Source organism: Oncorhynchus mykiss, unplaced genomic scaffold (assembly GCF_013265735.2).
Source record: "Oncorhynchus mykiss isolate Arlee unplaced genomic scaffold, USDA_OmykA_1.1 un_scaffold_164, whole genome shotgun sequence".
NCBI lineage: Eukaryota > Metazoa > Chordata > Actinopteri > Salmoniformes > Salmonidae > Oncorhynchus > Oncorhynchus mykiss.
Genome location: NW_023493668.1, coordinates 775,551 through 790,891, shown reverse-complemented (window position 1 = coordinate 790,891; position 15,341 = coordinate 775,551). Strand labels below are relative to the sequence as shown.

Sequence of the window (15,341 nt, the reverse complement as noted above, 5' to 3'; positions counted from 1 at the left end):
CAAGAAACACAGCTCTTATTTTAAGTGTTTCTAAAATCCCCAATGGGAAAAATGAATGGTGGAAAACCCATTGGAACCATTTCCCTCTTTGACCGTTTTATGGGTGTAATGACACCTCTACAGTGGGGCTCTATGGGATGAACCAGGACTAGAATACAGTATTTACATATGAAACTTCTCAACGGCTGGCCATGCCTTCCTCCTGGCTACTCCAACCTCGCCTTTCCTTCCAGTTCTCTGCTGCCTGCGACTGGAACGAATTGCAAAAATCGCTGAAGTTGGAGACTTTTATCTCCCTCACCAACTTTAAACATCTGCTATCTGAGCAGCTAACCGATCGCTGCAGCTGTACATAGTCTATCGGTAAATAGCCCACCCAATCTAACTACCTCATCCCCATACTGTTTTTATTTTATTTACATTTCTGCTCTTTTGCACACCAGTATCTCTACCTGCACATGTTCATCTGATCATTTAATACTCCAGTGTTAATCTGCTAAATTGTAATTATTCACTCCTATGGCCTATTTAATGCCTACCTCCTCATGCCTTTTGCACACAATGTATAAAGATTCCTTTTTTCTACTATATTATTGACTTGTTTATTGTTTACTCCATGTGTAACTCTGTGTTGTCTGTTCACACTGCTATGCCAGGTCGTAGTTGCAAATGAGAACTTGTTCTCAACTAGCCTACCTGGTTAAATAAAGGCGAAATAAAATAAAACGTGGGTAAAACGGTATGTAAATCTTATTAAAGAGACCAGTGCACAATCACTATGTACATAGGGCAGATATAATTCTACATGAGTTAGTTTTCATAAACTACACGAGTTATGGTACATTTTCATTATGCCTAAATCGTTGTTACTTCAAATAATGATATTATTGAATTGTTTTTGGTTTTTGTAAACGAGCGGATATGACGTTCAGTCTGGTGAACACGCTTTGCAGATGTAAACTTGTGGCGTTCATGTGCCAGTCGGAACTAGGAAACTCAGAAATGTCCGACTTGCTGACTGGTTGAAAGCGGCACGTGTACATGAGTACAACCAATACTTGCATATTCGGAAATTTCAGTGTTTCCTAGTTACGACTATCACGTGAACGCGGCAACGGGAGGAGAAACACACATGTGTTGTAGCGGTTCTTATTATACCTCCGCGGTCGTAGCTGGACAAACATTTATACAAACGAATTTAATCCACATAACATTGAAGAAGAGGCGCCACCTACATCATGAATGATTTTGGAAGCTACCCTCCGCCGAACTTTGTCTCTCCTCCTCCGGGTTCGATGGTGAGTCCGCCAACGTTCCTTCCACCTCCGAGCAACTTCCAGCCCGGTATGTGGAACTGGTACGAGCCACCGTCCGAGCCGTGGAGATACAACGGCCAGGGAGAACACTGGAACTGCGGCCCCGGACCAGGTCGACCCAGAGGCTCATATGGTGAGTATTATACTAACTAGGAGAGTTATGGTTCTAGCAGCGGCCTGGTAAAGAGGCTTCTTTGCACGGTCCCTAGGTTGACACGTGCCTGGCTGAGAGCCCCTGGTGGACTACTATGACCTATACCAATCAGGTCTGTTGAAGTAAACCCTCATGACGCCATTTAGTGGGGTAGGTCAGTAGGGCTGACCAAGCTTGGCCCCGTGTAATGTACATCTATCATTTGGGCAGAGGGGATGCTGGTTCACGTCTGGGTTGAACCAGTATCTGGGCAGAGGAGATGCTAGTTCACATCTGGGTTGAACCAGTATCTGGGCAGAGGAGATGCTGGTTCACGTCTGGGTTGAACCAGTATCTGGGCAGAGGAGATCCTGCATCATTATTAACAGAACAGAAGTGTCAGATTGGTGATGACTGAACTGCACCCAGCAGTAGGTCGGCAAGTCATAATATTGTTGTTTTGACCTTTGACCCACAGGCCAGAACTTCCATCGTGGACACGGAGGCGGAAGGCAGGACTATGGTCGTCCCAACAACCATGGGAAAAAGGTAGTAAATCCACCATCAAACCAAAAGCCAGGTCTCTGATATATATGTTTTATTTTATTGCACCTTTATTTAACCAGCTAGGCCAGTTGAGAACACCTTTATTTAACCAGCTAGGCCAGTTGAGAACACCTTTATTTAACCAGCTAGGCCAGTTGAGAACACCTTTATTTAACCAGCTAGGCCGGTTGAGAACAAGTTCTCATTTGCAACTAAGACCTGGCCAAGATAACGCAAAGCAGTGTGACACCAAAAACAACACAGAGTTACACATGGAATAAACAATAAACAAGCCATTAACACAGGTAACTGCAAAAATAATGATAACACTTGAGTAAATGAGGGATACAAAGTACACCGAGTGTATAAAACATGAAGAACTCTTCTCTAATATTGAGTTGCAACCCCCTACCCCCCAACCCCTCCCCCCTCAGAACAGCCTCAGTTGGTCAAAAGCATTCCACAGGGATGCTGACCCATGTTGACTCCAATGCTACCCATAGATGTCAAGTTGGGTGGTGGACAGTTCTTTAAATACACAGGAACCTGTGCCAACAGGTGCGCCTGGCACTGACTATTTTGTCTTGCCCGTTCACCCTCTGAAAAGCACACATACACAATCCATGTCTCAAGGCTTAAAAATCCTCCTTTAACCCATCTCCTCCCCTTCATGGATGGTGGTACACAGACACACTGTGGCCCCTCATGATGATTTGTTTGTTTGTGTCCCCCATCAGTTGGCCATCCCCGTCTTAGACAGTGTAACACTCCAATAGGGTGACTGACTGATTTGACTTTAATGGGTTCAAATGTTTTGTTTTCTTTCCAGCAGAAAAATAAAAAAGAACCAGAGTTTTCACATTTCTGTGACCCGTGTGACCGAGGATTCAAAAACCAAGACAAGTATGACCAACATGTCTCTGAACATGTCAAGGTAACTGATTCTCATGATCAAATTATTCTGATTTGACATGAGGTGATGAACCGAATGTAATGACATCATACTAGGTCATCAGGGTTCCAAGCTTCAAATCAAATTCTATTAGTCACATGAGCCTAATACAACAGTACTTTACAATACCTTACAGTGAAATGCTTACTTAAGAGCCCCTAACCAACAATGTGCGGGGGCACCGGTTAGTTGAGGTAATGTGTAGGTAAAGTTATTAAAGTGACTGCATAGATGATAACAGAGTAGCAGTTGTCTGGGTAGCCATTTGATTAGGTGTTCAGGAGTCTTATGGCTTGGGGGTAGAAGCAGTTTAGAAACCTCTTGGCCCTAGACTTGGTGCTCTGGTACCGCTGGCCGTGCGGTATCAGAGAGAACAGGCTATGACTAGGGTGACTGGAGTCTTTGACAATTTGTAGGGCCTTCCTCTGACACCGCCTGGTATAGAGGTCCTGGGTGGCAGGGAGCTTGGCCTCGGTGATGTACTGAGCCGTACTCACAACCCTCTGTAGTGCGTTGCGGTCGGAGGCCGAGCAGTTGCCATACCAGGCAGTGATTCAGCCAGTCAGGATGCTCTCGATGGTGCAGCTGAAGAACCTTTTGAGGATCTAAGGACCAATGCCAAATCCTTTGTCTCCTGATGGGGAATAGGTTTTGTCGTGCCCTCTTCATGACTGTCTTGGTGTGCTTGAACCATGTTATTTTGTTGGTGATGTGGACACCAAGGAACTTGAAGTTCTCAACCTGTTCCACTGCAGCCCCATCGATGAGAACGGGGGTGTGCTCGGTCCTCTTTTTCCTGTAGTCCACAATGTTCTCAGTTGTCTTGATCATGTTGAGAGAGACGTTGTTGTCCTGGCACCACACGGCCAGGTCTCTGACCTCCCTATAGGCTGTCTCGTAATTGTCGGTGATCCGGCCTCCCGCTGTTGTGTCATCTGCAAATGTAATGATGGTGTTGGAGTCGTGCCTGGCCGTGCAGTCACGAGGGAACAGAGAGTACAGGAGGGGACCGAGCACGCACCCCTTAGGGTCCCCTGTGTTGAGGGTCAGCGTGGCAGATGTGTTGTTACCTACCCTCGCCACCTTTTGCGGCCCGTCAGGAAGTCCAGGATCCAGTTGCAGAGGGAGGTGTTTAGTCCCAGGGTCCTTAGTTTAGTGATGAGCTTTGAGGGCACTATGGTGTTGAATGCTGAGCTGTAGTCAATGAATAGCATTCTCACATAGGTGTTCCTCTAGTCCAGGTGGGAAAGGGTAGCGTGGAGTGCAAAAGAGATTGCATAATTTGTGGATCTGTTGGGGTGGTATGCAAATTGGAGTGGGTCTAGGGTTTCTGGGATAATGGTGTTGATGTGATCCATGACCAGCCTTTCAAAGCATTTCATGGCTACAGACGTGACTGCTACGGGTCGGTAGTCATTTAGGAGGTTACCTTAGTGTTCTTGGGCACAGGGTCTATGGTGGTCTGCTTGAAACATGTTGGTATTACAGACTCGGACAGGGAGAGCTTGAAAATGTCTGTGAAGACACTTGCCAGTTGGCCAGCGCATGCTCGCAGCACACATCCTGGTAATCCGTCTGGCCCTGCGGCCTTGTGAATGTTGACCTGTTTTAAGGTCTTACTCACATCGGCTGCGGAGAGCGTGATCAGTCTTCCAGAACAGCTGGTGTTCTCATGCATGTTTCGGTCTTATTTGCCTCGAAGCGAGCATAGAACTAGTTTAGCTCATGTCACTGGGCAGGTCTCGGCTGTGCTTCCCTTTTGTAGTCTGTAATGGTTTGCAAGCTCTGCCACATCTGACGAGTGTCAGAGCCAGTGTAGTATGATTTGATCTTAGTCCTGTATTGAAGATTTGCCTGTTTTGATGGTTCGTCGGAGGGCATAGCGAAATTTCTTATAAGCTTCCGGGTTAGAGTCCTGCTCCTTTGAAAGTGTTAGCTCTAGACTTTAGCTCAGTGCGGATGTTGCCTGTAATCCATGGCTTCTGGTTGGGGTATGTACATACGGTCACTGTGGGGACATCGACATCAATGCACATGTTGATGAAGCCAATGACTGATGTGGTGTACTCCTCAATTCCATCGGAGGAATCCCGGAACATATTCGAGTCTGGTAGCAAAACAGTCCTGCAGTTTAACATCTGCGTCATCTGACCACTTTTTATTTTATTGATCTAGTTACTGGTGCTTACTGTTTTAATTTGAGCAAGAATCAGGAGAATAGAATTATGGTCAGATTTGCCAAATGGAGGGCGAGGGAGAGCTGTATGTGTCTCTGTGTGTGGAGTACAGGTGGTCCGGAGTTTTTAATGTGTATTTATTTATTCCAGTTCCCTGCCGGTGCATCGTGTAACCAGCCACGCCTCTGTTCTATCCTGCCGGTGCATCGTATAACCAGCCACGCCTCTGTTCTGTCCTGCCGGTGCATCGTATAACCAGCCACGCCTCTGTTCTATCCTGCCGGTGCATCGTGTAACCAGCCACGCCTCTGTTCTATCCTGCCGGTGCATCGTGTAACCAGCCACGCCTCTGTTCTATCCTGCCGGTGCATCGTATAACCAGCCTCTGTTCTGTCCTGCCGGTGCATCGTATAACCAGCCACGCCTCTGTTCTATCCTGCCGGTGCATCGTGTAACCAGCCACGCCTCTGTTCTATCCTGCCGGTGCATCGTGTAACCAGCCACGCCTCTGTTCTATCCTGCCGGTGCATCGTATAACCAGCCTCTGTTCTGTCCTGCCGGTGCATCGTATAACCAGCCACGCCTCTGTTCTATCCTGCCGGTGCATCGTATAACCAGCCTCTGTTCTGTCCTGCCGGTGCATCGTATAACCAGCCACGCCTCTGTTCTATCCTGCCGGTGCATCGTATAACCAGCCAGGCCTCTGTTCTGTCCTGCCGGTGCATCGTATAACCAGCCACGCCTCTGTTCTATCCTGCCGGTGCATCGTATAACCAGCCACGCCTCTGTTCTGTCCTGCCGGTGCATCGTATAACCAGCCTCTGTTCTGTCCTGCCGGTGCATCGTATAACCAGCCTCTGTTCTATCCTGCCGGTGCATCGTATAACCAGCCTCTGTTCTGTCCTGCCGGTGCATCGTATAACCAGCCTCTGTTCTATCCTGCCGGTGCATCGTATAACCAGCCAGGCCTCTGTTCTGTCCTGCCGGTGCATCGTATAACCAGCCACGCCTCTGTTCTATCCTGCCGGTACATCGTATAACCAGCCACGCCTCTGTTCTATCCTGCCGGTGCATCGTATAACCAGCCAGGCCTCTGTTCTGTCCTGCCGGTGCATCGTATAACCAGCCACGCCTCTGTTCTATCCTGCCGGTGCATCGTATAACCAGCCTCTGTTCTATCCTGCCGGTGCATCGTATAACCAGCCAGGCCTCTGTTCTGTCCTGCCGGTGCATCGTATAACCAGCCATGCCTCTGTTCTGTCCTGCTGGTGCATCGTATAACCAGCCACGCCTCTGTTCTATCCTGCCGGTGCATCGTATAACCAGCCACGCCTCTGTTCTGTCCTGCCGGTGCATCGTATAACCAGCCTCTGTTCTATCCTGCTGGTGCATCGTATAACCAGCCACGCCTCTGTTCTATCCTGCCGGTGCATCGTATAACCAGCCACGCCTCTGTTCTGTCCTGCCGGTGCATCGTGTAACCAGCCACGCCTCTGTTCTGTCCTGCCGGTGCATCGTATAACCAGCCACGCCTCTGTTCTGTCCTGCCGGTGCATCGTATAACCAGCCACGCCTCTGTTCTATCCTGCCGGTGCATCGTATAACCAGCCACGCCTCTGTTCTGTCCTGCCGGTGCATCGTATAACCAGCCACGCCTCTGTTCTATCCTGCCGGTGCATCGTATAACCAGCCACGCCTCTGTTCTGTCCTGCCGGTGCATCGTATAACCAGCCACGCCTCTGTTCTATCCTGCCGGTGCATCGTATAACCAGCCACGCCTCTGTTCTATCCTGCCGGTGCATCGTATAACCAGCCACGCCTCTGTTCTGTCCTGCCGGTGCATCGTATAACCAGCCACGCCTCTGTTCTATCCTGCCGGTGCATCGTATAACCAGCCTCTGTTCTGTCCTGCCGGTGCATCGTATAACCAGCCTCTGTTCTGTCCTGCCGGTGCATCGTATAACCAGCCATGCCTCTGTTCTATCCTGCCGGTGCATCGTATAACCAGCCACGCCTCTGTTCTATCCTGCCGGTGCATCGTATAATCAGCCTCTGTTCTGTCCTGCCGGTGCATCGTATAACCAGCCTCTGTTCTATCCTGCCGGTGCATCGTATAACCAGCCACGCCTCTGTTCTATCCTGCCGGTGCATCGTATAACCAGCCTCTGTTCTATCCTGCCGGTGCATCGTATAACCAGCCTCTGTTCTATCCTGCCGGTGCATCGTATAACCAGCCACGCCTCTGTTCTGTCCTGCCGGTGCATCGTATAACCAGCCACGCCTCTGTTCTATCCTGCCGGTGCATCGTATAACCAGCCACGCCTCTGTTCTGTCCTGCTGGTGCATCGTATAACCAGCCACGCCTCTGTTCTGTCCTGCCGGTGCATCGTATAACCAGCCACGCCTCTGTTCTATCCTGCCGGTGCATCGTATAACCAGCCACGCCTCTGTTCTGTCCTGCCGGTGCATCGTATAACCAGCCACGCCTCTGTTCTGTCCTGCCGGTGCATCGTATAACCAGCCACGCCTCTGTTCTGTCCTGCCGGTGCATCGTATAACCAGCCTCTGTTCTGTCCTGCCGGTGCATCGTATAACCAGCCACGCCTCTGTTCTGTCCTGCCGGTGCATCGTATAACCAGCCAGCTGTATGTTGATAGTGTCATCGTTCAGCCAAGTCTCTGTGAAACATAACATATAACAGTTTTGAATGTCCTTTTGGTAGTTTAATTTTTTGCGTAACTCGCCGATTTTATTGTCCAAAGATTTCAAGTTTGCTGGCAGAATGGAAGGAAGTGGGGGTTTATTCGATCGCCTATGCATTTTCAGAAGGCTGTCCGACCCCTTTTCTCCGCCTCCTCTTCACACAAATCACAGGGATCTGGGCCTGTTCCAGAGAAAGCAGTTCCGTTGTTGGTCTACCTTCAGTAAAACAGGCAAAGCATTGTGTTAGTCAACCTTCAGTAAAACAGGCAAAGCATTGTGTTAGTCAACCTTCAGTAAAACAGGCAAAGCATTGTGTTAGTCAACCTTTAGTAAAACAGGCAAAGCATTGTGTTAGTAAACCTTCAGTAAAACAGGCAAAGCATTGTGTTAGTCAACATTCAGTAAAACAGGCAAAGCATTGTGTTAGTCAACCTTCAGTAAAACAGGCAAAGCATTGTGTTAGTCAACCTTCAGTAAAACAGGCAAAGCATTGTGTTAGTCAATCTTCAGTAAAACAGGCAAAGCATTGTGTTAGTCAACCTTCAGTAAAACAGGCAAAGCATTGTGTTAGTCAACCTTCAGTAAAACAGGCAAAGCATTGTGTTAGTCAACCTTCAGTAAAACAGGCAAAGCATTGTGTTAGTCAACCTTCAGTAAAAGAGACTTCTGTTTTATAGTGCTCAGTTGAAGACTGCAGCTTCACTGCTCATGAGAAGCTGGTCAACATTCACTGGAAAAATGTAAGTAGACCGCCAGCCTCAGCTATTACCCATCAACCCCTCATCTATATAGAACCAAGCATTAACCTCTTCCTGTATATTCATTTTATTTTATTTAACTAAGCAAGTCGGGTTAAGAACAAATTCTTATTTCCCATGACGGCCTAGCAAAAGGCCTCCTGCGGGGACTGGGGCCTGGGATTAAAAATCAATACAATATAAATATAGGACAAAACACACATCACAACAAGAGAGACAACAATACATAAAGTGAGACCTAAGACGACAACATATCAAGGCAGCAACACAACATGGTAGCAACACAACATGGTACAAACATTATTGGGCACAGTCAACAGCACAAATGTCAAGAAGGTAGAGACAACACATCACACAAAGCAGCCACAACTCAGCAAGAGTGTTGCTTCTATACATGAATAGCAATACCCTAACTCCTCCTGTCTGGAACCACGTGTTTAACCTCCTCCTGTCTGGAACCGCGTGTTTAACCTCCTCCTGTCTGGAACCACGTGTTTAACCTCCTCCTCCTGTCTGGAACCACGTGTTTAACCTCCTCCTCCTGTCTGGAACCGCGTGTTTAACCTCTCCTCCTCCTCCTCCTCCTCCTGTCTGGAACCACGTGTTTCTCCTCCTCCTCCTCCTGTCTGGAACCACGTGTTTAACCTCCTCCTCCTCCTGTCTGGAACCACGTGTTTAACCTCCTCCTCCTCCTCCTCCTGTCTGGAACCGCGTGTTTAACCTCCTCCTCCTGTCTGGAACCGCGTGTTTAACCTCCTCCTCCTCCTCCTGTCTGGAACCGCGTGTTTAACCTCCTCCTCCTGTCTGGAACCGCGTGTTTAACCTCCTCCTCCTCCTCCTGTCTGGAACCGCGTGTTTAACCTCCTCCTCCTCCTGTCTGGAACCGCGTGTTTAACCTCCTCCTCCTCCTCCTGTCTGGAACCGCGTGTTTAACCTCCTCCTCCTCCTCCTGTCTGGAACCGCGTGTTTAACCTCCTCCTCCTCCTCCTGTCTGGAACCGCGTGTTTAACCTCCTCCTCCTCCTCCTGTCTGGAACCGCGTGTTTAACCTCCTCCTCCTCCTGTCTGGAACCGCGTGTTTAACCTCCTCCTCCTCCTGTCTGGAACCGCGTGTTTAACCTCCTCCTCCTGTCTGGAACCGCGTAATTAACCTCCTCCTCCTGTCTGGAACCGCGTAATTAACCACCTCCTCCTGTCTGGAACCGCGTGTTTAACCTCCTCCTCCTGTCTGGAACCGCGTGTTTAACCTCCTCCTCCTGTCTGGAACCGCGTGTTTAACCTCCTCCTCCTGTCTGGAACCGCGTGTTTAACCTCCTCCTGTCTGGAACCGCGTGTTTAACCTCCTCCTCCTCCTGTCTGGAACCGCGCGTTTAACCTCCTCCTCCTCCCGTCTGGAACCGCGTGTTTAACCTCCTCCTCCTCCTCCTGTCTGGAACCGCGTGTTTAACCTCCTCCTCCTCCTCCTGTCTGGAACCGCGTGTTTAACCTCCTCCTCCTGTCTGGAACCGCGTGTTTAACCTCCTCCTCCTGTCTGGAACCGCGTGTTTAACCTCCTCCTCCTGTCTGGAACCGCGTGTTTAACCTCCTCCTCCTGTCTGGAACCGCGTGTTTAACCTCCTCCTCCTGTCTGGAACCGCGTGTTTAACCTCCTCCTCCTGTCTGGAACCGCGTGTTTAACCTCCTCCTCCTGTCTGGAACCGCGTGTTTAACCTCCTCCTGTCTGGAACCGCGTGTTTAACCTCCTCCTGTCTGGAACCGCGTGTTTAACCTCCTCCTCCTCCTGTCTGGAACCGCGCGTTTAACCTCCTCCTCCTCCCGTCTGGAACCGCGTGTTTAACCTCCTCCTCCTCCTCCTGTCTGGAACCGCGTGTTTAACCTCCTCCTCCTCCTCCTGTCTGGAACCGCGTGTTTAACCTCCTCCTCCTGTCTGGAACCGCGTGTTTAACCTCCTCCTCCTCCTGTCTGGAGCCGCGTGTTTAACCTCCTCCTCCTCCTGTCTGGAACTGCGTGTTTAACCTCCTCCTCCTCCTCCTGTCTGGAACCGCGTGTTTAACCTCCTCCTCCTGTACCGTCTCCTATAGAACCGTGTGTGTAACCTCCTCCTGTACCGTCTCCTATAGAACCGTGTGTGTAACCTCCTCCTGTACCGTCTCCTATAGAACCGTGTGTGTAACCTCCTCCTGTACCATCTCCTATAGAACCGTGTGTGTAACCTCCTCCTGTACCGTCTCCTATAGAACCGTGTGTGTAACCTCCTCCTGTACCGTCTCCTATAGAACCGTGTGTGTAACCTCCTGTACCGTCTCCTATAGAACCGTGTGTGTAACCTCCTCCTGTACCGTCTCCTATAGAACCGTGTGTGTAACCTCCTGTACCATCTCCTATAGAACCGTGTGTGTAACCTCCTCCTGTACCGTCTCCTATAGAACGGTGTGTGTAACCTCCTCCTGTACCGTCTCCTATAGAACCGTGTGTGTAACCTCCTGTACCATCTCCTATAGAACCGTGTGTGTAACCTCCTGTACCATCTCCTATAGAACCGTGTGTGTAACCTCCTCCTGTACCGTCTCCTATAGAACCGTGTGTGTAACCTCCTGTACCGTCTCCTATAGAACCGTGTGTGTAACCTCCTCCTGTACCGTCTCCTATAGAACCGTGTGTTTAACCTCCTCCTGTACCGTCTCCTATAGAACCGTGTGTGTAACCTCCTCCTGTACCGTCTCCTATAGAACCGTGTGTGTAACCTCCTCCTGTACCGTCTCCTATAGAACCGTGTGTGTAACCTCCTCCTGTACCGTCTCCTATAGAACCGTGTGTGTAACCTCCTCCTGTACCGTCTCCTATAGAACCGTGTGTGTAACCTCCTCCTGTACCGTCTCCTATAGAACCGTGTGTGTAACCTCCTCCTGTACCGTCTCCTATAGAACCGTGTGTGTAACCTCCTCCTGTACCGTCTCCTATAGAACCGTGTGTGTAACCTCCTCCTGTACCGTCTCCTATAGAACCGTGTGTGTAACCTCCTCCTGTACCGTCTCCTATAGAACCGTGTGTGTAACCTCCTCCTGTACCGTCTCCTATAGAACCGTGTGTGTAACCTCCTCCTGTACCGTCTCCTATAGAACCGTGTGTGTAACCTCCTCCTGTACCGTCTCCTATAGAACTGTGTGTAACCTCCTCCTGTACCGTCTCCTATAGAACCGTGTGTGTAACCTCCTCCTGTACCGTCTCCTATAGAACCGTGTGTGTAACCTCCTCCTGTACCGTCTCCTATAGAACCGTGTGTGTAACCTCCTCCTGTACCGTCTCCTATAGAACCGTGTGTGTAACCTCCTCCTGTACCGTCTCCTATAGAACCGTGTGTGTAACCTCCTGTACCGTCTCCTATAGAACCGTGTGTGTAACCTCCTCCTGTACCGTCTCCTATAGAACCGTGTGTTTAACCTCCTCCTGTACCGTCTCCTATAGAACCGTGTGTGTAACCTCCTCCTGTACCGTCTCCTATAGAACCGTGTGTGTAACCTCCTCCTGTACCGTCTCCTATAGAACCGTGTGTGTAACCTCCTCCTGTACCGTCTCCTATAGAACCGTGTGTGTAACCTCCTCCTGTACCGTCTCCTATAGAACCGTGTGTGTAACCTCCTCCTGTACCGTCTCCTATAGAACCGTGTGTGTAACCTCCTCCTGTACCGTCTCCTATAGAACCGTGTGTGTAACCTCCTCCTGTACCGTCTCCTATAGAACCGTGTGTGTAACCTCCTCCTGTACCGTCTCCTATAGAACCGTGTGTGTAACCTCCTCCTGTACCGTCTCCTATAGAACCGTGTGTGTAACCTCCTCCTGTACCGTCTCCTATAGAACCGTGTGTGTAACCTCCTCCTGTACCGTCTCCTATAGAACCGTGTGTGTAACCTCCTCCTGTACCGTCTCCTATAGAACCGTGTGTGTAACCTCCTCCTGTACCGTCTCCTATAGAACCATGCCCCAGGGGCAAAGAGAATCAAGCTGGACACTCCAGACGAGATTTCTAAATGGAGAGAGGAGAGGCGCAGGTCAGTACTGTAGTATGTTTTTAAACATGGTAAAACTTTGTTGTAAGATCCAGTCACTCATCAGCAATGCTTTTGTTTCCTCAATTTCTCTTGAAATGACTACTTCTGGATTAGATCTGATTCTGTGGTCCATATGAACAATGTGCTGTTACCACCAGTATCGGGGCCTAATATTAACACCTGCCAAATTTGGGTAGATTCTGGCAGTAGTAAGATGTCTATTTTACCAGCCATGTGGACCGGTACCCCCTGTAAATAGCCTCCACATTGACTCTGTACCCCCTGTATATAGCCTCCACATTGACTCTGTACCCCCTGTATATAGCCTCCACATTGACTCTGTACCCTCTGCATATAGCCTCCACATTGACTCTGTACCGGTACCCCCTGTATATCGCCTCCACATTGACTCTGTACCGGTACCCCCTGTATATAGCCTCCACATTGACTCTGTATCGGTACCCCCTGTATATAGCCTCCGCATTGACTCTACCGGTACCCCCTGTATATAGCCTCCATATTGACTCTGTACCGGTACCCCCTGTATATAGCCTCCGCATTGACTCTACCGGTACCCCCTGTATATAGCCTCCATTATGACTCTGTACCCCCTGTATATAGCCTCCATATTGACTCTGTACCGGTACCCCCTGTATATAGCCTCCGCATTGACTCTGTACTGGTACCCCCTGTATATAGCCTCCACATTGACTCTGTACCAGTACCCCCTGTATATAGCCTCCACATTGACTCTGTATCGGTACCCCCTGTATATAGCCTCCGCATTGACTCTACCGGTACCCCCTGTATATAGCCTCCATATTGACTCTGTACCGGTACCCCCTGTATATAGCCTCCGCATTGACTCTACCGGTACCCCCTGTATATAGCCTCCATATTGACTCTGTACCGGTACCCCCTGTATATAGCCTCCGCATTGACTCTGTACCGGTACCCCCTGTATATAGTCTCCACATTGACTCTGTACCGGTACCCCCTGTATATAGCCTCCATATTGACTCTGTACCCCCTGTATATAGCCTCCATATTGAATCTGTACCGGTACCCCCTGTATATAGCCTCCGCATTGACTCTGTACCGGTACCCCCTGTATATAGTCTCCACATTGACTCTGTACCGGTACCCCCTGTATATAGCCTCCACATTGACTCTGTACACCCTGTATATAGCCTCCGCATTGACTCTGTACCGGTACCCCCTGTATATAGCCTCCACATTGACTCTGTACCGGTACCCCCTGTATATAGCCTCCATATTGACTCTGTACCGGTACCCCCTGTATATAGCCTCCACATTGACTCTGTACCGGTACCCCCTGTATATAGCCTCCGCATTGACTCTGTACCGGTACCCCCTGTATATAGCCTCCATATTGACTCTGTATCGGTACCCCCTGTATATAGCCTCCATATTGACTCTGTACCGGTACCCCCTGTATATAGCCTCCATATTGACTCTGTACCGGTACCCCCTGTATATTGCCTCCATATTGACTCTGTACCGGTACCCCCTGTATATAGCCTCCACATTGACTCTGTACCGGTACCCCCTGTATATCGCCTCCACATTGACTCTGTACCGGTACCCCCTGTATATTGCCTCCACATTGACTCTGTACCGGTACCCCCTGTATATAGCCTCCATATTGACTCTGTACCGGTACCCCCTGTATATAGCCTCCATATTGACTCTGTACTGGTACCCCCTGTATATCGCCTCCACATTGACTCTGTACCGGTACCCCCTGTATATAGCCTCCACATTGACTCTGTACCGTAATACCCTGTATATAGCCTCCACATTGACTCTGTACCGGTACCCCCTGTATATAGCCTCCACATTGACTCTGTACCGGTACCCCCTGTATATAGCCTCCACATTGACTCTGTACCAGTACCCCCTGTATATCGCCTCCACATTGACTCTGTACTGGTACCCCCTGTATATAGCCTCCACATTGACTCTGTACCAGTACCCCCTGTATATAGCCTCCACATTGACTCTGTCAGGGGTGGCAACACCAACTGTGGGTAGACATTCAGAGACTTGTCCCAAAGCCACTCCTGCGTTGTCTTGGCTGTGTGCTTAGTGTCGTTGTCTTGTTGGAAGGTGAACCTTCGCCCCAATTTGAGGTCCTGAGCGTTCTGGAGCAGGTTTTCAGCAAGGATCTATCTGTACTTTGCTCCGTTCATCTTTCCCTCGATCCTGATTAGTCTCCCGGTCTCTGCCGCTAAAAAACATCCCCACAGCATGATGCTGCCACCACCATGCTTCACCGTAGGGATGGTGCCTGGTTTCCTCCAGATGTGATGCTTGGCATTCAGACCAAAGAGTTCAATCTTGGTTTCATCAGACCAGATTTTTTTCATCAGATTTTCAAGTCTGTATTGTGAATGTAGTTAGCATTTTTTTCTACCTGCTGAATTGTTCTATGACCCCTGACCTTTACAGTTACTGGCCCCAGACATCCGCCATGAGAGGAACGTGCTCCTGCAGTGTGTTCGCTACATTGTCCGAAACAACTTCTTTGTACTGGAGGGTCAAACTCAGGACCAGGAGGGAACTCGGGGTAGAACGGTGATCACAGATGACCCTAACCTTGACCTCCTGACACAGGAAGTGAGAGCAGATGATCTGAGGGCTCTACTCCCAGCTACCTCTGTGGTTGGTCCAGATGAAAAAGGTGA

General features: G+C 49.5%; 1 protein-coding gene across 2 annotated transcripts; it reads left to right on the top strand.

Annotated features, from left to right (window-relative positions):
* The first annotated feature begins 1,059 nt into the window (after nt 1-1,059).
* Nucleotides 1,060-12,866, top strand: LOC110518734 (nuclear FMR1 interacting protein 1). 2 transcript variants are annotated; one of them, XM_036972498.1, is made up of 5 exons: nt 1,060-1,449; nt 1,928-1,998; nt 2,825-2,929; nt 8,505-8,567; nt 12,557-12,854. In XM_036972498.1, the coding sequence occupies exons 1-5, from the start codon at nt 1,239-1,241 to the stop codon at nt 12,644-12,646; spliced, it is 540 nt and encodes a 179-aa protein (XP_036828393.1). In that variant the 5' UTR covers nt 1,060-1,238; the 3' UTR covers nt 12,647-12,854. The 2 variants fall into 2 exon arrangements, with proteins under 2 accessions (XP_036828393.1, XP_036828394.1); XM_036972499.1 differs by having other exon boundaries at nt 1,066-1,449; nt 2,828-2,929; nt 12,557-12,866.
* Nucleotides 12,867-15,341: the final 2,475 nt, after the last annotated feature.